The 23,162-nt window shown below is 37.0% G+C and overlaps 3 protein-coding genes across 4 annotated transcripts; all 3 read left to right on the forward strand.

The window, feature by feature from the left end:
* The first annotated feature begins 4,365 nt into the window (after positions 1-4,365).
* Positions 4,366-7,995, forward strand: LOC122005489 (protein NRT1/ PTR FAMILY 8.3-like). Its single transcript, XM_042560524.1, has 5 exons — positions 4,366-4,530; positions 5,121-5,205; positions 5,451-5,668; positions 5,808-6,307; positions 7,013-7,995. The coding sequence occupies exons 1-5, from the start codon at positions 4,471-4,473 to the stop codon at positions 7,818-7,820; spliced, it is 1,671 nt and encodes a 556-aa protein (XP_042416458.1). The 5' UTR covers positions 4,366-4,470; the 3' UTR covers positions 7,821-7,995.
* A 438-nt stretch (positions 7,996-8,433) lies between these two features.
* Positions 8,434-14,583, forward strand: LOC122005490 (protein MLN51 homolog). 2 transcript variants are annotated; one of them, XM_042560526.1, is made up of 12 exons: positions 8,434-9,237; positions 9,864-9,966; positions 10,051-10,259; positions 10,352-11,208; positions 11,767-11,881; positions 12,462-12,584; positions 13,037-13,089; positions 13,202-13,244; positions 13,335-13,402; positions 13,488-13,576; positions 14,157-14,229; positions 14,318-14,583. In XM_042560526.1, exons 1-9 carry the CDS (start codon positions 8,729-8,731, stop codon positions 13,360-13,362), a joined length of 2,040 nt encoding a protein of 679 aa, XP_042416460.1. In that variant the 5' UTR covers positions 8,434-8,728; the 3' UTR covers positions 13,363-13,402; positions 13,488-13,576; positions 14,157-14,229; positions 14,318-14,583. The 2 variants fall into 2 exon arrangements, with proteins under 2 accessions (XP_042416460.1, XP_042416459.1); XM_042560525.1 differs by having other exon boundaries at positions 8,435-9,237; positions 10,045-10,259.
* A 361-nt stretch (positions 14,584-14,944) lies between these two features.
* Positions 14,945-22,133, forward strand: LOC122005492 (fe-S cluster assembly factor HCF101, chloroplastic-like). The gene is made up of 15 exons (XM_042560527.1): positions 14,945-15,192; positions 15,278-15,427; positions 15,507-15,649; positions 15,716-15,766; positions 17,420-17,575; positions 17,759-17,902; positions 17,981-18,123; positions 18,207-18,276; positions 18,396-18,491; positions 18,611-18,700; positions 18,808-18,861; positions 19,333-19,456; positions 20,110-20,234; positions 20,818-20,940; positions 21,884-22,133. The coding sequence occupies exons 1-15, from the start codon at positions 15,024-15,026 to the stop codon at positions 21,956-21,958; spliced, it is 1,713 nt and encodes a 570-aa protein (XP_042416461.1). The 5' UTR covers positions 14,945-15,023; the 3' UTR covers positions 21,959-22,133.
* The last annotated feature ends 1,029 nt before the right edge of the window (positions 22,134-23,162 follow it).

Below are 23,162 nucleotides of genomic sequence, written 5' to 3' on the forward strand. Positions count from 1 at the left end.
ATAGTTTACTGTCATGCGAAATTTTGCCGTAAGCAGATATAACAGCACTGTTTCGCATTCTGATATAGTGTTGTTTTGTCCATCGTTTTCGTTCCATTTTCTATAAATGATCTAATAACTAGAACCCCAATTGTCTTTATCCTTAATTCAGGTTCTAGTACTGTTTCCATAACTAAATGGAGCAACTTCTTATATGATTACTCTCTTTTCTACGCGTAGGATGCATGAGTGTTTTTTTTATATAACTAAATTTCTAGTTCCGAACCAACTAATGAGTTAATAGATGAGAATGATATTTGGAACCAACTAATTCCCATAGGATTGAGAAAACAATTCAGTCAAAATCCTTGCTTGACAAAATAAAATCTTTTAGGCAACGGTCACAAATTCTAATTCTGTTAGGATTCAAGAAAGCATTCTAATTCCGGTAAGATTCAAGAAAGAATTCAGTCTAAAAACATGATTAAAAGAATTAAAATATTTTTGAATTTAATAGTCATGATTAACTCGGCATTAATAGTTGTGTACAAGTGATGTTTACTATCATGTGAAATTTTGCAGTAACCATATATAACAGCACTGTTTCGCATTCTGATATAGTGTTATTTAGTCCATCGTTTTCATTCCATTTTCTATAAATGATCTAAAAATTAGAACCCCAATTGTCTTTATTCTTAATCCAGATTCTACTACTGTTTCCACAACTAAATGGAGCAACTTCTCATATGATTTCTCTCTTTTCTACGCGTAGGATGCATGAGTGTTTTTTTTAATATAACTGAATTTCTATTTCCGAATCAACTAATGAGTTGACAGCTGAGAATGATGTTTGGAACGACTGGAACATCGTTGCCGCTGCACCATAGCCACTGCTTCTCTTCTGTATCTACGTTTAGTTGTCGTTGATGTTCTTTAACACACGTTCAAATTAATTAGAAGCATTGCTTGTGATTCTAACAATTGCCATTCGAAGTGGATCGCTTAACAGTGTTAGTAAAGGACTTTGAAAACGTTTGTTAGCATTGCATATTTGCCTTTAAGTTTATGGAGTGCTTTCTTCAGAGTTCACCCTTGCTGTTTGAACTGTAGTCCAACACTCAATGGTGAGCCACGAAGCTGGTTAGTTGGTTCAATATCCATATGGCACAACAAAGCTTCTAAATGCAAGAGAGTTTAAAATTAGTGAAGGAAATTCTCTTGGAGTCAAAGGAATTAAAACGAAGAAGAAAATGGTTTCAGGTTAAGAGGTTGAAAAGTGACTTAGATAAGATTTCAAGGAAAAGGAAAGCAGCAAGGAAAATCAACCAAACTTCAACAATTGTTAAGGTTTTGTCCTTACTAAATTGTTATATATTTGAATTTATTTTTTGTCGTTAGATTTGAAAAAGCATATAGAATTAATTCATTCTATTTTTTTTGGTATAACATGGTATAGAAGAACATTGTGAAAGTATATCCAACATGTCGAGTGTAGAATGTCAACAGATCATCAATCAAGTTAATGATTGTTTTAGTAGGTTAAACTAAAAAAATTATATTATCACTGTCTAAGACTATTTTATTATTTTAGCCTACAAATGATATGCAAACACTTGGTAGTTGTGTTGAAGGTTTGAGTATGACTGAAACTCAATTTTCACCACTTTTGTCAGCACAATTGTCTTAGTTCACTCATGTTTTAATATTTTAAAACTAAATATTATTAATAAATTGAAGCAACTATCTCAGGTTCACTTTGATATTGGTTATTTTTAAGCATCTGTCTCAACTTTAGACTTTTAGGCATTTGTCTCAAATTCAGACAGCAGACCAAGCAAAGAACAAGATAAGATGAATATAATGATCACTTACATTAGATTTTAGGAATCTTCTTCCATTGTAAATTTCTATTGTGTCAGACTTAAATGAGTATAAATTACTTCTTTTTTCTAGTTAAAACTATGGCTGATGAATCACAGCTATAATTGGTGGACCATAAAGTAATAAGATTAACTTGAAGTCTCCAACAATTCATTTTGAAGTAAACTTGAATACTCTAGAAGATTAATTGAAGTAAACATGAATTCTCTGCAGTTTAATTTGAAACTGTCTGAAGCATAAAATATGGTCACTGTACTAACCCACAATAATTATTAATAATTTTACCAATCAGTTTAAAGCTCCATTAGTTATACTGCTTACAATTGAATAATTAATTATCAGCTATCTAAGGATTTTAAAGTTGTTGGTCAAGGTTTTTACATTTTGAATTTACCTTCAACTCAACAATACATTTTATACTATCCTGATATCATTTGAAAAGAAAATACGAATAAAGTAGTATCTTGATTTTACTTCAGTTATGGGCTCAGTGTTGTAAATATAATAAGCTTCTATAAAAAATTCATTCCTTTATAAAAATCAAAGAATCATGCTATACAAAAATATTTGGGGACTTAAACATGATTCTATGCCATCAATCATTATTTTATAAGGAAACTTCAAAGTTTAAATACGGGTTAAGTTCAATCAATGAGCATTATCCATTTGTCAACAAATAAGATACACTAATCATAAGTAAATCTAGGCTGAAAACATGACTTAGAATTATACTAACGAAGATTATAAAAATTAGAAACTAAAATAATGTCGAGGATTAAATACATTAACTGAAATAATGATATAGAGTTTTTATCCATCCATAAAAAAAACAAATATCGACATTATCCAGAATTACATTTCTTTATTACATTACAACTCTAGCACTATTTAAGCAGATCAACTAATCAATGCATCAAGTAGATAGCCAAAAGAATTATATTCACTATCACTAATATCTAAACCATGAGTGGTACATTCTAATTTCCCATATTATGTCCAAGATAAGCAATGTGTTCACTTCCTACTCTGGACTCCACTCTCGGCAATATCCTAAAATGTATATCACTGTATCTTCATTTAGTCTAGTATCGGATCTCACTGACTTTAATCATCTATGCTGCTTACATCCATAATATAGTCTTCCTAGGTTCTCTTGGTTGATCTAGAGATTAGCATCAATGCTCTTAGTCCGTAGTTCCTGTATCGTACAGTTTCAAATTGGTATGGTTGATGCTGCTATTACTTGATGATGCCATTAAATAGCAACTTAATACTCAAAAAAGTAAAATTTGACAAAATTAAACTAAAAGTAGTAATTTGCATAAGTAATAAAAAATCACTCAAAGCAGCCCTAACTTGCAAAAAAATACCTAAATTCACTTAAATACTATCAATTTGGACAAAAAGAAAATCATACGTATATCTACATTTGCAAGAACAATAATACTTAAATTCAACAAAATTTAATTAAAATCAGTACCAATTAGAGGGGGGGGAATATAAAACAGACATAAACACAGCCATTCAATAAAAGCCCTAAAAGGTTGCTCTAAAATAATCTCATACATGCTGGTTGTTGCGATGACACTCCAACAACGGTGGACCTTGGAGACACGACGGTCGTTGGAGTGATGAAATCCAAATGTAGGGTACTTTTGTAGGATTTTGGAGCCGGAGTGATGACGGGGAAGGACCAAGATGGCAGAGATGGTGGAGTTGCAACTAATCATCGTCAGAATCAATCAAGTAAATGGAAAGGTCTTTTTTTCAATGGAGCATCGTCGTGGGGTGAAATCAACCTTTTAGGGTACGTATGAGATTCTGGAGCTGGAGTCAACAGAGCTAGAGTCAACGAAGCAAGAGCTGCTGGAGTTGAAGAAGCTAAAGTCGACGAAGCAGGAGCTGTTGGAGTTGACGAAGGGAAGGGATGAGAAGTTAACTGAGGGAGGAGATCTGATGTGGAAGGAGAAAGCCTACGGAGTGTAGAAGTTATTTCGGAAGGAAGGAAACAATTAGGAAATTTTGTCAAAATTAGGAGAGATTTTATTTTTTTTTAAATTGTTGTTTAACTAGTGGAACGTAGGGTAAAGAGATATTGGGACGAAGATCTGAACTCGAGAAATGTAAGTATCTAGGTCCTCACGGGCTGAAATTAGGGTATTTAGTGGTGTTATTATATATAAATTTATGGTCGATTTTCTTGGGCAAAGCCCGATTTATTTGTGGAAGGGGAGGGTTATCACTTTTGCCACGTATGCTTCTCAAAGGTCTTCTGATTGCGCTGTCTTTCAATCAGACCGTTGATTTCCAGAAGACTGGTTACCTAACCAAATTTTAACGGCCGGATCAGAATCCCACTGGTAGGCGTTTCGAATGGAGAAAGTTTCTCTGCATTCGCTTGATCCAGCAAGATAAGGTTACTCAGCCTTACGATCTGGGCACCTGTTAATCCAACGATCAACTAGTGTCCCTTCCATGTTCTTTTATGCGGTAAATGGCATGGAGTAGTTGGTGTGGGAACTCGTCAACTAAGGAGGGTATAGAGGCAGTAGCGAGACGCAGCTGAGCTCGGTCTCCTCCATTCCAGATCTCGGATCCTGCAGCGACGCAATGGAGAGGGAGGAAGCCTTGGAGTTGGAGAGTGGAGAAGGAAGGCCCTTGCTCCCTTTGGTAATCACCTGACTTTTATTGTTAATTGGGTTTGTTGCTGCATCTAGAAGGAAAGGGACTTTTTTTGCCCTCGGATTTCAGTGAGCTTTCAAATTGGCTTCCCTATTCTGTCGGTTGAAGTTCTGATTCCGTGGTTTCTTTGGCTTTGTTGTGGTTAAGTTGATTAGGCCATAAAAAGATGGATCTTGAACTAAGATATCGCAATCGTTTGAATTTGGTGAGAACTGGATGCAGTGAATGGTAATTCATTACGTGGATCTTTTTTCAAACTGAACTGTCCAACTTCTAAGATCTCTGTTGTACTTTTGTTATGGGCTTTGGAACTACTCTGGCTCCAGATAAGGAGGCGAATAGGGCTATTGTTATTTATGATGCAAACAGTTACACTTTTTTGTAGCAGAAAATTTACCTGATTATTATTATTATTATTAATATTATTATTATTATTTTCCAATTAACACTAAAAAGGATCTAGAGTGAAATTAAAGAAAAAGTGCCAGCATTGATTCTGAGTTTAGGCGAAAATGAAGGAATTACCAATTTTTTAAGGGTTTAAAATATCTTTTAAACTAATTCAACTATGCTTTCAGAGTGCAACCTCAAGACAAACTGAGAATGAATTGAGAGGACCTCACCATAGATCTAGCGTCTCGAAAGCACCAGCAATAATTTTGGGTATGATCTCACAACATTCTCAATTAACATGGTTTGTAGCACCCATTCTAATGTTTGTTAATTACCTTTCACAAATGCTATATAGCTTGTTCTATCTTTCACACAAGTTTGATAAATAGTCATCTGATGTTTTGAACGCTAGTAGTGTTGGAACTAGATCTACATGCATGAACATAAAAATTTCTCTGACAATTAGTCTATAGGCCCAGTTGTATGAATGCATTATGCATGCACTCTGTTTGCAGGATTTGAATACTTGGATAGTGTCGCATTCAATGGTGTTGGAGCGAACTTAATTGTGTATCTTCATACTGTTCTCCATGGGAACAATGCTGCGAATGCTGCTAATGTGGCCACTTGGAGTGGAACATGTTTCTTGACACCCCTGTTTGGTGCTATTGTTGCTGACACCTATTGGGGAAATTATAAGACTATAATGATTTCCCTTGTGGTGTACCTCCTAGTAAGTCAGTTTTAGAGTCTTCCTCAAAGAGATCAGTTTTGAAGTCTTAATTTTTTTGATATGTATTTTCATCATCAACATGCTCACATTTCTTTATAATAATTATTTTATGTAATCTGCTTATCTTCTTGGGTAATAGGGAATGATTACAATAACTTCCTCTGCTTTTTCGGCATCTTCAACCCTTCTGTTCTGTGGGTTGTACCTAGTGGCGATTGGGAGTGGAGGTGTCAAGGCAGCACTTCTTCCTTTTGGTGCAGAGCAGTTTGATGATGAGAACCCTTCAGATAGAGAGAAAAAGGGGGCTTTCTTTGGTTGGTTTTATCTTTCTATCACCTTAGGAGCACTCACTTCAATGACCTTCATAGTATGGATACAAGAAAATATAAGTTGGGGACTTGGATATAGTATTGCAACATTCTGCATGGCTGCTGCCTTAGCAGCCTTTGTAATGGGCACACCACATTATCGACGCAGGTTGCCAAGTGGCAGTCCATTGCAAAGTATTCTACAAGTAATTTTTGCTTCCTACAAGAAGAGGAGTGCAGAAATTCCCAGAGATATCAGTCTCTTGTATGAGGTGAACAAGGACTCATCAGATGTCGGAGAGCAGAGATTGGCACATACAAATGGATTCAGGTTATTTTCTCTACATGCAATATGAGAGTATAGTTTTTGGAGAAATGATACTTGACATTTTATATATGATGCAGTCAGATATGAGATTGCGGTTAAGTGAACATGCTGATGATAAAAAAAAACATATTTTAGAACTATTCTTTCTTAGCGTATTGAAACTGAATAGTGAGACATGCCTTTTAGAACAAAAAAAATTCTGTTACTTTGAGGAAAGGAAGTAGGAACAATAATCACTAAAATGAATTTAAAATAGCAAATGATAATTGGGTTTCTTTTGAGAACTAGAATTGTTTTTGTTAACCAGTCATCAAACTGACTATTCTGGTGAGAATAATATATCTAAGGTAAATTTTCTGCTGAAGCTGTAATGCACACATCTACAAGCATGATCCTTTTCCAAACATATTCCTTGTTAGTTCTGGTGGTTACTGAATCCTCAAGTGAAAGATCAACTTAGCCAACATTGAGAATGTATTGGGGCCCCTAGATCATCTCAAATTCATGGTATATTGTAAATTGAGAAAAAATTACAGAAAAAGGTAACACAACACGAGTAAGGGCAAATGCTTCGTACAGAAGGAAGCTGATGTGATATTGTGTTTCTACATCCCCTCTCATGCTCAACTTTATTTGTTCTCTTTCATGGTTTGTATTTATGATGTTTTAACTGGGAGGAATTCTCATGCTTTTACATCTTCTGCTCAGGTTCTTAGACAAAGCAGCAACTATTTCTGCCCTGGATTTGAAGGATGGTTCTCCTCAGTACTCCTGGAGTTTATGCACTGTTACCCAAGTAGAAGAGTTGAAGATGTTCCTTCGGCTTATTCCGATATGGGCTAACAGTATAATATATGCGGCTGTGTTTGCTCAAATGTTCACCACCTTCATTCAGCAAGGGAGTGCAATGAACACAAAGATTGGCTCATTCTCCATCCCTCCCGCATCCTTGTGTTCTTTCGAAATCATAAGCGTTATGAGTTGGGTTTTCGTCTACAACAACATCATAGCCCCTGCCGCTAAGCGATACTTTGGAAACGGAATGGGGCTGTCACAGCTTCAACGGATGGGAATAGGTCGTTTCCTTCTGATCCTAGCAATGCTAACAGCTTCTTACAATGAGACCAAGAGATTGGAAAGTTTTAAAGCTGGCAAATCCCTGAGCATTGCATGGCAACTCCCCCAATTCTTTGTCCTGGCCAGTTCAGAGGTCTTCAACAACATTACCCAGCTCGAGTTCTTCTTTGCGCAGGCACCTGACAGGATGAAGAGCATATGCACAGCAATGGTCCTCTTCTCGATGTCGTTAGGCAATTACTTGAACTCGTTCATAATCACATTCATTGCCATTGTCACCTCAGGGGAAGGGCGGCCTGGCTGGATCTCGAATGACCTGAACAAAGGGCATCTCGATTACTACTTCTTGGTGTTGGCACTTCTGTCGACATTGAACTTTTTGGTTTATATCGCATTTGCAAAGAACTACACACTAAAGAAGGCCATCTCAGAGAGTTAGTGTGACACAAGGATTCCAAGCGTGGATCGCCTGTATTAATATGTTTCTAAAGCTTCCTGTAGTACACACTAGCCCATAATGCTCATAATAAGTTGTTGCAATGGATCATGTAAAATCTTTTTATACCAACACTTTCTTGGTGAAATTGGAGGATCCTGTTTTTTTTTTCCCTTCATTACAGTTTAGTTCTTTTGTTGTGATTGATAAATCATTTGAACCATGAAATGGAAATTTATTTATTTCCTGAAGAAACTGATTGCGGTTCGATTTGGAACTGGCAGTTTGAGACTTCTTTTTTAACGTCATCCAAGCATGGCGCACCATTACGTCATCAGTGAGTGTGTAATAAAATCCAAGCTGGCCACGTCGACGAAGAGTAGCATTGAAGCTTACGTGGCGCTTCTTGATTGCTCACATCCTGTGTCTGTCGAATAATATAACGTCACCACCTCGTCAGCCTGCATCAAGGAGGAGATAAATTATGATGATTGGGAAGGTCAGTGAAAGGAGCGTTAATTATACGGTGCAGAGATTTAAGGTAAATATCTTTCCACTTACCCCTCTGACACGATCCACCCTCGCTGCGTTGACGGATTAATCCAGCGTTTTAAATGGACCCTTGGGTGAGCGAATGGACGACGTCGGATTAGATCAGATTTTTGGATCGCGGAGAATGCGTCCGTCGGAGGTCGGACAACCAAGATGCTTCGATCCCTGGATTGAAATCCTCGTCTGATCTTCTCTTCGCCGGTTTCAAAACAAACCCTTGCAGATCTCTCCCTGCTCGCGTTCTTCTCTTTAGAATGCCACAGATCGCGTTCGATTGAACGAGAAGTCTGCTTCCTTGACGCGGAATTTTAGATTTTGGGGGTGTGGACTGCTGATTAGGGTTTGGGCGGAGGAGATCGATGGCGGTCAGGGAGGAAGAATCGGAGTACGAGAGCGATCCCGAGGACGCGCCGTTGCCAAGGATGCGTCGGAGGGAGGCAAGCGACGACGAGGAAGGGGAAGGATACGATGGGCTGGGGAAATCTGCCGCGGGAGACCGGGTTGGATCCGACGGCGAGTCGGATGGTCAAGGTGGCGCCGAGGTTTATGATGATGAAGAGGAGTACTACGACGGCGAGGAGGAGGAACTGGCGGGCGAAGTAGAGGAATTCGTTGCTGTAGAAGGAATGATGGAAGGAAAAGGAGCGAATATGGGGGCTGTTCCAGTGGGCGAAGGCCCTAGGGACTTGGGAAAGTCGCCGGTTCCTGATGGCGATGGGCAGGCGTTTCTTGGGACTTCAGAAGAAAATGAAGACAAAGAACCTGTTGAAGAGGAGGCGAAGGAGAATGAACCTTATGCTGTGCCGACTGCTGGGGCTTTCTACATGCACGATGATCGGTTCCAGGACAATGGCAGGGGTCGCCGAAGGTGATATTATTTATTACTTGTCAAAAGTCAAAACAACATAATTATACTTTTTGCACTCCTGGTATGATAGGTATCTTTTTTCTTAGAAGAATCTACTGCTATTCTTCATGATCTTCATCTGTTTTTTTTTTTTCCATAAATTAGAGATATTCGATCACTCGTGTGCCAAATTATTGATAGAAAACTGTTATGAGCACATAAGTGTGCAGTTTATTGAGATTCTATTACTGAGTATAATGTTTAAAGGTTTGTATAGATATAATTCATAACTTTCAATAGATAATGTGTACATTTTGCTTCTTGGACTTGATCATGAGGAATGGTTAGTCATTTAGGAACAATGGGCAATATAACCTAACACTGTATAATTTAGCTACTTTTGTTCCTTTATCTATATCTATATATTAAACATAATCCATTACTTACTATTCACCACTATGAGTTGTTTATCAATATATTTTTATTTTTTCACTTCCTCTCCCATTTTTGTTGCAGCCAGTGACTGTATTAGTCTGGATCAAATATTGCATTATTTATATTCTTAAGGCAACATTGAAACATCTCTTTTTTGGCATTTCCACTTTTTATTTTCCTTACAAATTTTTCGTTTAATAACCTTTATCTAGGCGTATGTTTGGTGTCCAAAAGTTGTGGGATTCTAAAGATGAACGTGCTTGGGTACATGATAGATTTGAAGAAATGAATCTGCAGGATGCACAAAATCATGAGGTACTTTCTTTCCAATATTCTTATCATGTAAACCAACCTTTGAGGTTCTAATTAAGGATGACAAGCCATTTCTCCCAGGAACAGCGGAAGTCTAGAGGTCGTTTTAGAGGTCGAGGTGGTGGCAAAAAGCGGGGCTCTGAACATGGGTATATTAGAGGAAACAGGTTCAATACATACCGTGATGATGTTGAGAATGAAACTCGTGGCCCCAAGACTGTTAGAGGGAGAGGACCTAGGCGCTATGAACTTATTTCAAGGAACAAAAGAGACTTTCCTGCAATTCAAAGCAAACAGTTAGTAATTGACTTCATTATTGTTAATCACACGCAACCTTTCTACTGGATTGCCACAATTTGGAGCTAAATTGTTCTTAATTTCTTTGCAGCTCACCTGTAAAACCTCAAGATTCTGTGTCAAATAATACTTTTGGACGACAATCTTCTCAAGCAGCACCTGTTCAATCAGACCCTCTTCTGAAGAAGAGCACATTTGCCTCGAGCCTTAATTATGCATCTCCCCCTTTTTACCCCTCTGGGTCCTCTAGTCAAGACATGGCAGCCTTGAGTCAGAAAAACAACCTACAAAGTGGAAGGACCAATAAAGCCATGCCATACACTGCACTCATAAGAGAAAATTCTATTGCATCCCAAAGAAACTCTTTGCTGAAAAGGAATATACCCACTGACATGGTTGGGCGTGATAAGTTGTTTGTTGATGATTCCTTTCAGCCAACAGCTGGGAAAACTATGGCTACCTCCAGTCTCCAGCTGTTAGAATCTTCATTATCATCAAAAGAAATTATCCAGAATGCAAGTTCTAGGGTTCAGGGTATGGAATCAAGTATCGTTACTCCTCCAAATAGACATTCTGAATCATCTATTAGCCAACCTGGAAGAGTTGCTACTCAAACTAAGCCCACAGAACACAGACCACTTCAGTTTCCTGCACAACCTGCAATGCAAATTTCTAATCAACAGTTGGTTCATCTTCGTAGCATTGGGAATCAAGCATCATCACCTCCTGATTCTGCATCTCTTACTTCATCTGACACTGTTCAGTCTGATTCACATCCAGCTGTAAATAAGCCAGAAACTGCACCTGTTGGAAAAGCAAGGATCAATAATCAAAGGATAGGAAAGGGACCCTTTCTGTATGGTGGAGCTCAGGTAATTGGAGCAACTGGAGCTGTGGGACTTGCTAATGGTGACCATAACTTCCCTGGAACTCCAGCACTTTTACCAGGTCTGTCAAATTACTCTCTTTTAATTATTACAAAAGCATGTCTTTCTTAGCTGTGGATTTCCTTTCATCCAGTTCTGGGTATTGAATGGCATTACTCCTTAAATTCCATATTACTTCTTTCAAAATTGGTAGATGGGCACTCAAAATTGCCATTTTGTGTCACAAAATTATAGACAAATAACTTGATTTTGAAATCACCATTGCAGATGCTTTTCTTTTACGTGATGCCTTGACCATACCAAGGCTTTTCGCCTTTCCTCCATCTCATAGGCTCCCAATGGTATTAATCTTAGTAATCATAGGTGCATGTCTCTTGGCCCCACTACATTCCACACTGTATGAATCATAGTAATCATGGGTACATTCCCCACTACATTCCACAGTGTCAATGGAGGTTTTTGGTTCTCGTGCACTGGTATTATCTTCAGAATGAACGCTCATTCAAATTAAACTAGATCTTTGTATCTTAATCTTTTGTGACCATATGCTACTTTCATACACTTTTGGCATGCATATATTTGGACGTTCTTGATTGTATTTTTTGTTTCTTGTTTCAAGTTATGCAACTTGGCGGCCCCAATCCTGGTGGTATGGGGCTTCCTGCTATGGGTATGGCTCTTCCAGGATATGTAGCTCAGCCTCAGCTTGGTTTTGGCAACTCAGAAATGACTTGGTATGCAATATGTTACTTTCTATATTTATTTCACTTTTTCAGCCGTGCTATATTGTTTGGCCTATATCGATGTTGTTAAGGCAAAATGTTATGCAGATAGTTTATTCTTGTGTTGGCACATACTCATTTTCTCTTTTATTAGTTTACTTTTATGTTCAGCATTCAGCAATAAAATGGACCATTGGGAACCTTTTATTTCCTTTATTTTAAAAGGACTCTTGGGCACTTGGAATTGATGGCCTCCTGTATAGACTGTTTATTGTATCTGTTTTAGCATTATAGTACATTCTGACCCATTATAGTGTAGGCATGTTAGCAGCATACTTATGATGGAATGGAACCATAGTGTACCAGGTGTCTTTTGAATTGCTATTTTCCTTTTGTTTCTTTCATATAAGCAATCATCTGATGGTATGACTATTAATTTTGAGGTGCTGAAAAAAAAGTGATATCAGGAGGAAGCAACTTAAATTATCATCAGGAAAACATAGAGGGACTGGATTATTTTTATGTTGTCTTTTACTTTATTTCTTTGTTCTTATATTAAACAGAATCTTCTTTCATCTTGTATGGATTCTAGGGTTCCAGTATTGGCAGGTGCTGCTGGGGCATTAGGAGCACCTTATTGCCCACCTTACATATCTCTTGATGGTAACTACTTTGCTCGTCCTTCAGGACAGCCATCTTCATCATCTTCTTCTAGGTAACATGCACAATTTCCTCCTTTTTTGGGTGCTATGAGCATAGTTTTGAACTCTTTGCTTCCTAAGTGCCCGTTTCTATTTCACTTCTTCCAATTTATTTTTCACATGGGTTTTGTTAGCTCTTGTCTATTTGTTCGAGGTTATGTTATGAATTTTGTCGATAGTTTTCTCATTGATTTCTATGGGAAAACATATCAGGCTTGCTACCATATTATCTTCTAATTTTTATTACACAAAATTTGTGCTTTGATGGGATAATCTTCACAAAGCACATATATTTGATTACCTTGTAAAATACTTGTAATGCCCTCCAGAACTTTGTTGTCATCTTGTGAATAGATTCTGATTTGGTTTCAGATAGTGCTCTATTTTTTCTCTCTTCTTTTTCTTGGTACAATGTTATGCTTATACTGGATTATAAGAACTTCACCTTTCATTATATGTGCCACAGAGAAACTGGTACAAGCACACCTGTTAGCCCCTTGAAACCTTCCCAGAGACCTGGTATACTATGTCACCTTTACTTTTCTTGTTTTCAATAATAGCTGATCTGCGTTTGAAAAATCCCATCGCGATCAAATTTATGTGAAATTATCTCATGTTTTTTTTTCTTCAGAGGTGAATGAGGACTCAGGGCAACGCCAAAACAAGCCCCGTAGGTAAGAATAAAAGCTTTGCTGATGTAAATTTACATCAAGAGATGGTGATTATTTGCTAGTTAGTCTGTTTTCTCTTCTATATTCTTTCAGGTACTCGGAGATGAATTTTGGCCAATGATGTGCATGTATGGTTAAATATGCTCTACTAACAGCCTAAGGTGAGAAAAAAACTGATGTTTATCGAAAACATCTATTTTATACTTCGTCTCTTTATTTTTATGGAATATCCATTTTTTCCTGCAGCTGTTTTACAATGCCCTCTGTGGTCTTTGCTTTGGCATCTAAGCTGACCTGGAGCACATTGGGCTGTTTAGTCTCCCTACATACCCTAGGTATATTATTGCTTTGTTGAGCACAGAATGATCTTAGTTGTACACATTTGTTGCTTTTTTACTTGATCATAAGTCTGCAACTGTTATCCTTTCTTAAGTTCTGCATATTGAATCTGTCATTTGGACTCCATGATTTTTTTTTAAATATCCCTTGGAGCATAATACCTGCCAAAATGATCTTTCTCCAAGTTGTCATTTGTCTAAATGCATTCAGTGTTTATCTTCATTTTGTTTGCAAAATGCTTCACCTCCCACTTTGAATAGGAATCTTTAAAATATGAATCTATGAGAAAATATGTTTTTACAAAGAAAGATAAATCATAAAACTTAAATTTTAGCAAGCATTTTGCAAAGTAAAGAAAACATATTGTGTATTTTGGCAAATTGTGAAGCTAGAAAATATTTCCAAAAAGGGACCGACTTAGATAAATCTGCCTGCGTCAGTAGGAAATTTTTGCCAAACTGAAGCACTGGGGTGGTCCCTTTTGCTAACAAACTGTCTGGTCTTCTGATTTTTCGCATCGACTATTATAGAATTCTTTATAGAATTCTAACTTTCTGACATCTTTGCATTCTGCAGCTGTTTAACACCTGCTCTTGCTGTAATCTTGTGAGATCACCATTTTGCAGCATGACTGGTGGTGTGGCCAATGGTAAGAAATTTAAGTTACTCTCAATGTTCTGATTATTCTTGGTATCTGAATCTGAACAGTTAAACTGTGGAATTTCTCTGATATGCAGATACTATAACAGCAGTTGGAGAGTGGTTAAACCTTCTCTAATCATAAGATATTTCGAGTGAGGTACTTTTTAGAGATATGAAGAATCTTCAAGAGTTGTCAATAGTGATGTCTCGACTTTGCGATGAGTTGTTGGTTTGTGAAACAAGAACCAATTGATGTTTGAATTTGTAACCTATGTTTCTGCGTTAATTTGACTGGAGTTAATTATATCATGACTGTGTTGCTCGTGTTATAAACCTTGCTTCTTTTCTCAGTTAATCTCAACATCAATGTTAGAGTGGCCTGTGTTTGTTTTTTCTTTTTATATCCGACTCTTTATTGTGTAAAATCTACGGGTCAAGTTGAAATCAGGCAATCAAACTGGACTTGATTTTCAAATCCGATCAAATTCAAAATATAAATTTACGGAGCATTTTGTTACATATTTTTATGTTAAAAGTTGAATTTGTAAATTAATTTTCTTTACAAGATGATAAATATCATATAATTTTTTCTATTTATTTGATTTGATGTGATCTCCTCGTGACGGCCTTATGTTGGGCCAGGCCGAGGCGTCATCTTGGGCCTATTTAGGCCTAACCAAAGTATCAGCGTCTATCAATTGCCGCTCGCTTTCATTCATCGATCGAGCACTCCAATCCACACATCATCCATACGCAGAGAGCTCAGTTCGCTTCGATCAAACTCGAAATTTGAGGTCCGTAATGACTCTCCTTCTCTTCCTCCCCAGTCCACTAGAACATAGCAGTGGCCAGCAATCTTACTCGCGCCTCCTCTTTTCCCATTGCACCGCCGAGCGCCGAGGAAGACGAAGGATGCAGCTCCTTCAAAGTGGACTTGCAATGACAAGACTTTGTTCTCTCTCCGATGGAGGTACTCCCACCCCTCCTACCTTCTGTTTTCTTCTTCTTGATGCGAATTTTTGTTCGTTCTTGCCTGTTTCCTTTTCTTGTATCAGGCACTTCCCCCTTTAAACCTCGACGGTTTTCCTCCGCTCCCACCCGTCTCGCAACTCAGTTCTCGACCACTCGACGCCTCGGACACTCACCTGCCTCGAGAAGGAGGCTCGGCTCCGATTTGATCCTGACAAGAGCTGCTTCAGTTGAAGGTGTTCTCTCTTTTTTCCACTTCATTATCAAAGGCGCTTCTTGGCCCCCCCCCAACACTTTTCCCCCATTGTCCTGCAGCCGGGGCATCAGTTGAATCAGTGGATGTGGCAAAGCATCAAGTTTTAACGGCCTTGTCCCAAATTATGGACCCTGATTTCGGCACGGACATCGTGTCGTGTGGTTTTGTGAAAGATTTACTCATTAATGAAGCCTTAGAAGAGGTACTTAATTCTGCGCATAGTCTTTGCTTGCTTCATGCGATGTCCGTTAATCGATCAAATTTTCAGGTTTCGTTTCGGTTGGAGCTGACTACTCCTGCGTGTCCTATCAAAGACATGGTACGTGGAATTGCTAGATAATTTTATAATTTTTCTCTGTCGTTGAAATTCGACGAAACGTTTCAGCAGCATGCGCCATGGGCATGGGTCTCTACTGAATTCTTCCATTAGTTTTCTAATTTAGAGCTCAGCCTTACATTGCATTCAAAACAGTTCGCTCTTTGACAAATTACTTGTCCTTGTATAGTCATAATCTATTGTCTTTAAAAATGAGTTTTTTATATTTTCTTGTGTGAATAAATATGAGAAAAAGTTAAAAGGGTGCCCTTTTTTTTTTTTTAATGACATCCTATTTTGATTTTTTATTAAAAGAGCGCTCTACCCCTATGTACAATTATTCAATTACCCTCCACTCCATAGTAGCAACTTATTCTCATTATTATCTATCTAATTTTTTTCCAGCCTAAATCAGCATGTTGTAGCAGCTACGAAACCATAGCTGCTAAAATTTAGTTGTCACATACAGTTGTAGCAGCTACGATTCCATAGCTGCTATAACATGGAAAAAAAATAATTTAAGACTAAATTCTTTGGAGCCTCCAAAAAGAATTTAAATGACATTTTTTGAGCCTGAAACCGGGTCGTTATGTGTTCCACCCCATAATCAATTGTAGATCTCTGAACGAGCTTTGATTTGATATATTGTACGTCTTATGGTTCAACCTGAGTCAAAAGTTATGGTCTCTCAAAATTTAGGGTTTAGCATTCATATTGCAGCAACTATGAAGTTGCAACAGTTGTATCAGTTATGATTTCATAGTTGTTAACTATACAATTGTAGTAACTACGGTTATAACTTTTAACTCGGGCGGAACCACGAAACACACAATATATCAAATCAAAGCAGAGATCTATAACTAGTTATGGGTGGAACTCGTAACGGCCTGATTTCATGCTAAAAAAAACGTCGTTTAATTCCTTTTTGGAGACTTCAAACAATTTTAGTCTTAAAAAAAAATCATGTTGTAGCAGCTACGGTTTAGTAGCTGCTACAACACACCTGATTTAGGCGGTAGATGGGATAATAATGAGAACAATACTGGAGGATGGTCGTGCTATTTTACAGGGGTGGGCCACCCTTTTGGTAAAAAATAACATAGAGCGCCTCGATGAATTAGTAAAAAGGGGGCGGTCTTTTGACTTTTGCCCTATAAGTATTGCTTGCCAGTATGTCATAGATTATGCACAATTGTTGTAGAAGCATTTTCATGGAAGCCTTGAACCTTCATCCCTCAAAAACTTTTGATGAAAGTGGTTCTCTAAACAGAAACATATTCATGGAAGCCTTGAACCTCCATCCCTCAAAAACTTTTGATGAAAGTGGTTCTCTAAACGGAAACCTTAGCTACCATATCCTAAGGACTTTATCAATTGCCCTAGCTGGCACCTTTGATTGTGCACAATTTAACGAAAATGAAAAGAGATACTATACTAATGTTATCCACTGTAATACTACAGGAAATGTCTTGAAGTTGGTATTCTTATATATTTTGTACCTTTTTCATTAGTTTTAATTTACATTGTTGAATTTTTTTTGAAGAACAAATTTACATGTTGTCTTAATGTGATATGTTTAACAACTAGCTGTAGCTTGTCCTCTAGGAAATCATTCTCATAGAGTTGTTCTTAATGTGATATTATCTGATATTTCAGTTTGAACAAAGGGCAAATGAAGTTGTTGGAGCACTTCCTTGGGTTAAAAAGGTGACAGTGACAATGTCAGCACAACCGGCTAAACCAGTTTTTGCCGGAGAGCTGCCCAAGGGATTACAAAGAATATCAAATATTGTAGCTGTCTCAAGTTGCAAGGCAAACATTTCAAAACCTGGTTACTCTGTGTAGGATCAGGCTACAACATATTTGTTTGTTTGGACACCAATCTGAATGGAAAACTTTATTCTTACATGATAAAGGGGATTTTTTTTTTTAAATTTTTTGTCTCACTCTAGGCATATTCTTAACTGTCTTTGACATTAGAGCTTAAAAATGCAGGGAGGTGTTGGAAAGAGTACAGTTGCTGTAAACCTTGCTTACACATTGGCCGGAATGGGAGCCAGAGTTGGCATCTTTGATGCTGATGTATATGGGCCAAGTTTGCCAACTATGGTTTCACCTGAGAACCGGTTATTAGAAATGGTACATGTCATCTGGTTGTAAGACTTGTATGAATTTAGAAAAATAAACTAATGATCATGAAACAGCTGTATTTTATAGAACCCTGAAACAAGAACCATACTTCCAACTGAGTTCCTGGGTGTTAAGTTGATTTCTTTTGGTTTTGCTGGACAAGGACGTGCAATAATGCGTGGTCCAATGGTTTCAGGAGTCATCGACCAGCTACTCACTACTGCTGAGTGGTATGTAAACTATTCTATTGAAGATAATTTTACTAAATCTACTAGATCCTTAACTACACAAAGTGAGTGTTTGCACAAAACAGGGGAGAATTAGACTATCTTGTAATCGATATGCCCCCTGGAACTGGTGATATTCAGCTCACCTTATGCCAGGTATTGTTTAACATTATTGTGTACGAAATATTAATTAATCTGATCCGTTTTTGCCCATAATAACACAATAAGAATAAGTCTTATTCATTCATTTATGTAACTAAATTGAATTTTCTCAGGTTGCTCCATTGACAGCTGCTGTAATTGTTACCACACCTCAGAAATTGGCATTCATTGATGTTGCTAAAGGAGTTCGAATGTTTTCAAAACTCAAGGTGATTTATTATGCATCACTACCACAATTTGTACTGAGAGAATCATCCCTTCCAGATTCAATTTTGGTAGTCACCCAACTTCCAAGTGTTGAAAATACACAAATGTTTGCTTTCTCAAGGTTCCATGCATAGCGGTGGTTGAAAACATGTGCTACTTTGATGCTGATAACAAGCGATATTACCCCTTTGGTCGGGGCTCTGGTTCTCAGGTATGTGACTTAAGTACCAAATTACCATGCTCAGTCTTCTTTTTGTTCTCTGTTTGGTGATACAAAACTACATGCTACGTTTTGTCTATTGTGTCTGCTACCTGCAGGTTGTTCAGCAGTTTGGGATTCCACATCTGTTTGATCTTCCAATTAGGCCCACTGTATGTACTACATTTAAAACCCAATGTTGTCAAATTTTCCTTCACTCGTTTTAGTACTACAATTTATATGGTTAAGGAAAGCATTGCTTATGGTCCTAAAATTCTTTGCAACCTGTTTATTGTATGACGATTGCTAATCTGGATACATGTTTTCTTTTCTTGGACTTAATATGAAATCAGTATGAGAGTGGCAAAATGCATAAAAATCGACAATGGCGTAATGTATATGTTAACTACTTGGCGTGCATAATGCCTTTGAAAATATTAATATGATTTGGAAACTCTAAATCATCAGTTGGAACATAAAATGCTGCAGACACATTTCCAATGCATTTGCACAGAAAATTGATTGCTAAAATATGAAGAGTTATATGGCTACTTCCATTCTGCTACAATTTTTTAATTATATTTCACCTAGTAGCGTATATCCTGTTGAATAAACTTTCTTAGTCATATTAAGTTTCATGGTAGCTATCGGCATCTGGAGACAGTGGTACGCCTGAAGTTGTAGCTGACCCTCAAGGTGAAGTAGCCAGGACATTTCAAGATCTTGGTGTATGTGTTGTGCAACAGTGTGCTAAAATTCGTCAACAAGGTAAGCCATCGTTTAGAAGACAACTACAGGATGATATGTTATAGCTATAGATTAGGGATCATGTAATGTAATTCCATCACAAAATTATTTTTTTCTATACTCAGTCTCCTTGTAGATGTTACAGTTGGATTCTAAAAATATCATTTTATCAAAACTTAGCTTACTATGATATGCATAGACATGAAAGGAAACTATGAACTACAGAAAATTCTTCGAAACTTCGTTATTCATTTGAACCTTTTGTTGACTCTATGTGGCTCTATCAACTTTATTGTATTGACTGTTTTCAGTAGTCCATGTAATTTCGAGATGCTCCCATAATAGCTTCAAGTAGCTTTAATATGTCATCCAATCAGTGAGCATTCTAGAGACTGGTCATTTAGACATAATAGATTGCAAATTATTGATGGCTGAATATGGAAATCAACTTACATGTTTAAGAGAACATATTAATTTTTGTGTTTTGCCAAGATAGCTGCCACATCTAATATTTTTTGACTTGATAAAATGATTAACTGATATAAAAACATTACAGAAAAAAATGACTATCTTAAGATGGTAAAGAAAATATCACTTTTGCCTGTTGCAGCCGCCTTTATTATTAAGAAAGTGATAGCCTTGAATTAATATGACAAATAGTATTCCTTTTTCAGTGTCAACAGCAGTGTCATATGATAGATCTATCAGAGCTATCAGAGTGAAAGTTCCTGATTCAGATGATGAATTTTTGCTTCATCCTGCTACAGTTAGAAGAAATGATCGCTCTGCCCAAAGTGTTGTATGTATTGCATACATATAATCATAATGTCATTAAGTCTTTGTAATTTTTTGCTTACCTGGAGTTTGATTCATGAAAAGGAGTTAAGCATTCAAATATTTTGATTCAAGGAGTCGATTTTGAGCCATCATATAGATTTCCAACAGCATTTACTATTATCAGATTTTATCCAAGAGATAACTATTGAGTTTATTATTTTCTCAATAACAAATGCTGAATGAATCCTCAAAAAAACATGGAACTACCAACTAATGCAAAATCTTTGTTTTATTTGTTAATAGGGAGAATGACTTCACATAATTGCTAAACTAAGGCCAGATTTACATGGTTGGGACGATGAGGGGTGAGAGGGAAAAAGTCACACAATTGCACATGGATCATAGGCCACTATTATTTATTTGTGTTACTTGTTCCTTTCCTTCCACCTCCTAGTTATCCATCTTAGTAAACTTGGCTGAAAAGAGAAATACATGCACGTGCATCTGAGTATCTGGACATGCCACATTGACTTATTTATCTTTTTCTTGGGAACAAATGGAAGTGCACATACTAATTATTGCCACTACTGAAACTGTCTATACAGGATGAATGGACTGGGGAGCAAAAATTACAATACGGTGACGTTCCCGAAGACATTGAACCTGAAGATATTCGACCTATGGGAAACTATGCTGTTTCAATCACTTGGCCAGATGGTTTTAGCCAGGTAACTATAGCTTGACTTTGATGCCGAGCACTCTGTGCAAGGATGACCTGTTTGTAAGCATGGTTGACTATTTACAGTAAGTGTGATTTAACTATGATCTCTTGCAGTTACCTTATTCAAAAAATTTATCTTAAATTTTGGATAGGATATCTATTTTATATATTCTCTAAATTTTGCATTTATGAATAGAACTTCTCTAAATTTAGGAAATGTATTCCATTCCCTAAACATTATAGAGGAGAGAGAAAAAATAGGGAAGCTGATATATAGTGTAATGAAAAGTGGATATTTAAATTTAATAAAGTAACTTTTTTATCTTAAATTATGCATTTTGGATAGAAAAGCTGATGTGGATGCTATAAAATGATGACTATCTCATTGTTCAGCCATAAGAATATATGACCAATTTTCTCACACTACATTGTAGCTCAACTAAATATTAAGAGTTGAGGTCTAGATATTTGCCAAGATTTGCACTTTTGCCTGAATAACAAAGTTTTACCTTTTTTGAAAAAAAAAAAAAATTGTTACACCAGGATAGCTACTTGTAGTTAGTATGTAAATGTCTTTTTTTGTCAATTTAGTAGAGATGATTGTATCACTATTCTGGCATAATAAGAGATGAAGCGCTTTCAAGGATGAAAGATCATAGTTCAAGCAAGTGCACGATGTGAATCGAATATTTGTTAAGATGTTGCTATCCATTTCATCCCCGTAATAACATATCTGGTAATTTGTGTGCTGTGCAGGTAAATCTAAATAGATGCAAATCTTCTTTTCGTCTTGATATGCATGTAACTTGATGCCTCCACTTTCCTATGTTACATCAGAACCTATTTCAAACACTCCCAAATGAATGTTTTATTGGTCTATATATATATATATATGTTGGTTGTATTACTACATGTGAATTTTGGAGCTGACAAAATCTCTTTGCTATCAGATTGCTCCTTATGACCAGTTAGAAACCATGGAGCGCCTCATCGATGTTCCACAACCAACCGTCGCCAAGGTTTGAGATATCGTTGACATTGATCCATACAAGTTAAGGTATGTGCGGTCGAAACGAACACCAACCTGAAGAAACCTGGACCTGGCGCTGTAAATTACTTGAGGAACTACTGTAACACGTTACCATTTCCTCATTCATTAGCAATATAATAAACTGCAATTTTGAAGTGTTTAAATCTTAATCAGATCAGCATAAAATAAAATGTTGATTTAGATTGACGTGAATCTATATAATAATAATAATGGCATCGTCATGACAACTACCTGAAGTCCACTGAAAATCATCTCATAATTTAAGAAATGAATAATGTGGCTCTTCAATTATTAGCGGCGTGATGATGTGTCGTTTTTTTTTTTTTTTTTATTAACAATAGCATGCGGCGAATAAATAAGCAACGTAGTTAAAACTGGACCACGTTTCCGGTTCGGTCGATATCCAGAAAACCGACCGGCTCCGGCTTCTATTTCACTTTAATTCAATATCACTCGATTAGTTAAATCACTCAAATGTAGGCATAGCTACTAATTGACGACTCATTAAACCATTAAACATCAACTTCATCTGTTACCCTACGTTTTATCTGCCTCGTTAATTATACAAATATTATATTCATTAAAAAACGTAATCGAAAACGCAGCAGGTGGATTTGCATCCATCGCCCGTGAAAGAAGACCAGGCATCGACTCACAGGACGAGAGGGAAGAGGACTCTTTTAAATAATATAATATTTTACAACATTAATTTAGGTCTTTCTTAGATGAATTATACTTCAACGTGAAGCAATCTCTCACAGATAAATTATGGAGATATTTTATAATAAATGAAACATAATAATTTATTAATATAGAAAATATCTCATCGTTAAATTTCGTGGAGGATATGAATCCTAATCCAGCCCATCCATACAAGGGATTCTGTCTTATGATACCATCAGATTGGCAAAGTTGGTGGGCCCAATTGCTTTAAGTAAGTTTGAGCGCAATTGTGTGACCTGTTACCGAAAGTTACTTGACCGGGGAGAAGGTGCTTGGCGTCGGCTCAGCGATCCACAATACAATAAAAGGGTTTCTAGAACGAAATTCCAGAATTTGTTTAGTTACCATTTCAACGACTCCGTAATTAATTTAATCAATTAAACAGGTCGCTTTTGAAGGCGAGATCCGAACCGTTCTGCAGTCAGCCGGGTGCCAATCACCAACTACGTTCTTCG

The sequence above is a fragment of the Zingiber officinale genome, chromosome 7B (genome assembly GCF_018446385.1).
Source record: "Zingiber officinale cultivar Zhangliang chromosome 7B, Zo_v1.1, whole genome shotgun sequence".
Taxonomy (NCBI): domain Eukaryota; kingdom Viridiplantae; phylum Streptophyta; class Magnoliopsida; order Zingiberales; family Zingiberaceae; genus Zingiber; species Zingiber officinale.

Bases quoted from the DNA above. Each gene is read 5' to 3' on its own strand.
- LOC122005489 (XM_042560524.1), top strand. From the start codon at position 4,471: ATGGAGAGGGAGGAAGCCTTGGAGTTGGAGAGTGGAGAAGGAAGGCCC. The intron at 5,206-5,450 runs GTATGATCTCAC...CTCTGTTTGCAG, and splicing joins AGCACCAGCAATAATTTTGG to GATTTGAATACTTGGATAGT. The intron at 5,669-5,807 runs GTAAGTCAGTTT...CTTGGGTAATAG, and splicing joins CCCTTGTGGTGTACCTCCTA to GGAATGATTACAATAACTTC.
- LOC122005490 (XM_042560525.1), top strand. From the start codon at position 8,729: ATGGCGGTCAGGGAGGAAGAATCGGAGTACGAGAGCGATCCCGAGGAC. The intron at 10,260-10,351 runs GTTAGTAATTGA...ATTTCTTTGCAG, and splicing joins CCTGCAATTCAAAGCAAACA to CTCACCTGTAAAACCTCAAG. The intron at 12,585-13,036 runs GTAACATGCACA...TATGTGCCACAG, and splicing joins TCTTCATCATCTTCTTCTAG to AGAAACTGGTACAAGCACAC.
- LOC122005492 (XM_042560527.1), top strand. From the start codon at position 15,024: ATGACTCTCCTTCTCTTCCTCCCCAGTCCACTAGAACATAGCAGTGGC. The intron at 18,124-18,206 runs GTATGTAAACTA...TGCACAAAACAG, and splicing joins CTACTCACTACTGCTGAGTG to GGGAGAATTAGACTATCTTG. The intron at 20,235-20,817 runs GTATGTATTGCA...CTGTCTATACAG, and splicing joins ATCGCTCTGCCCAAAGTGTT to GATGAATGGACTGGGGAGCA.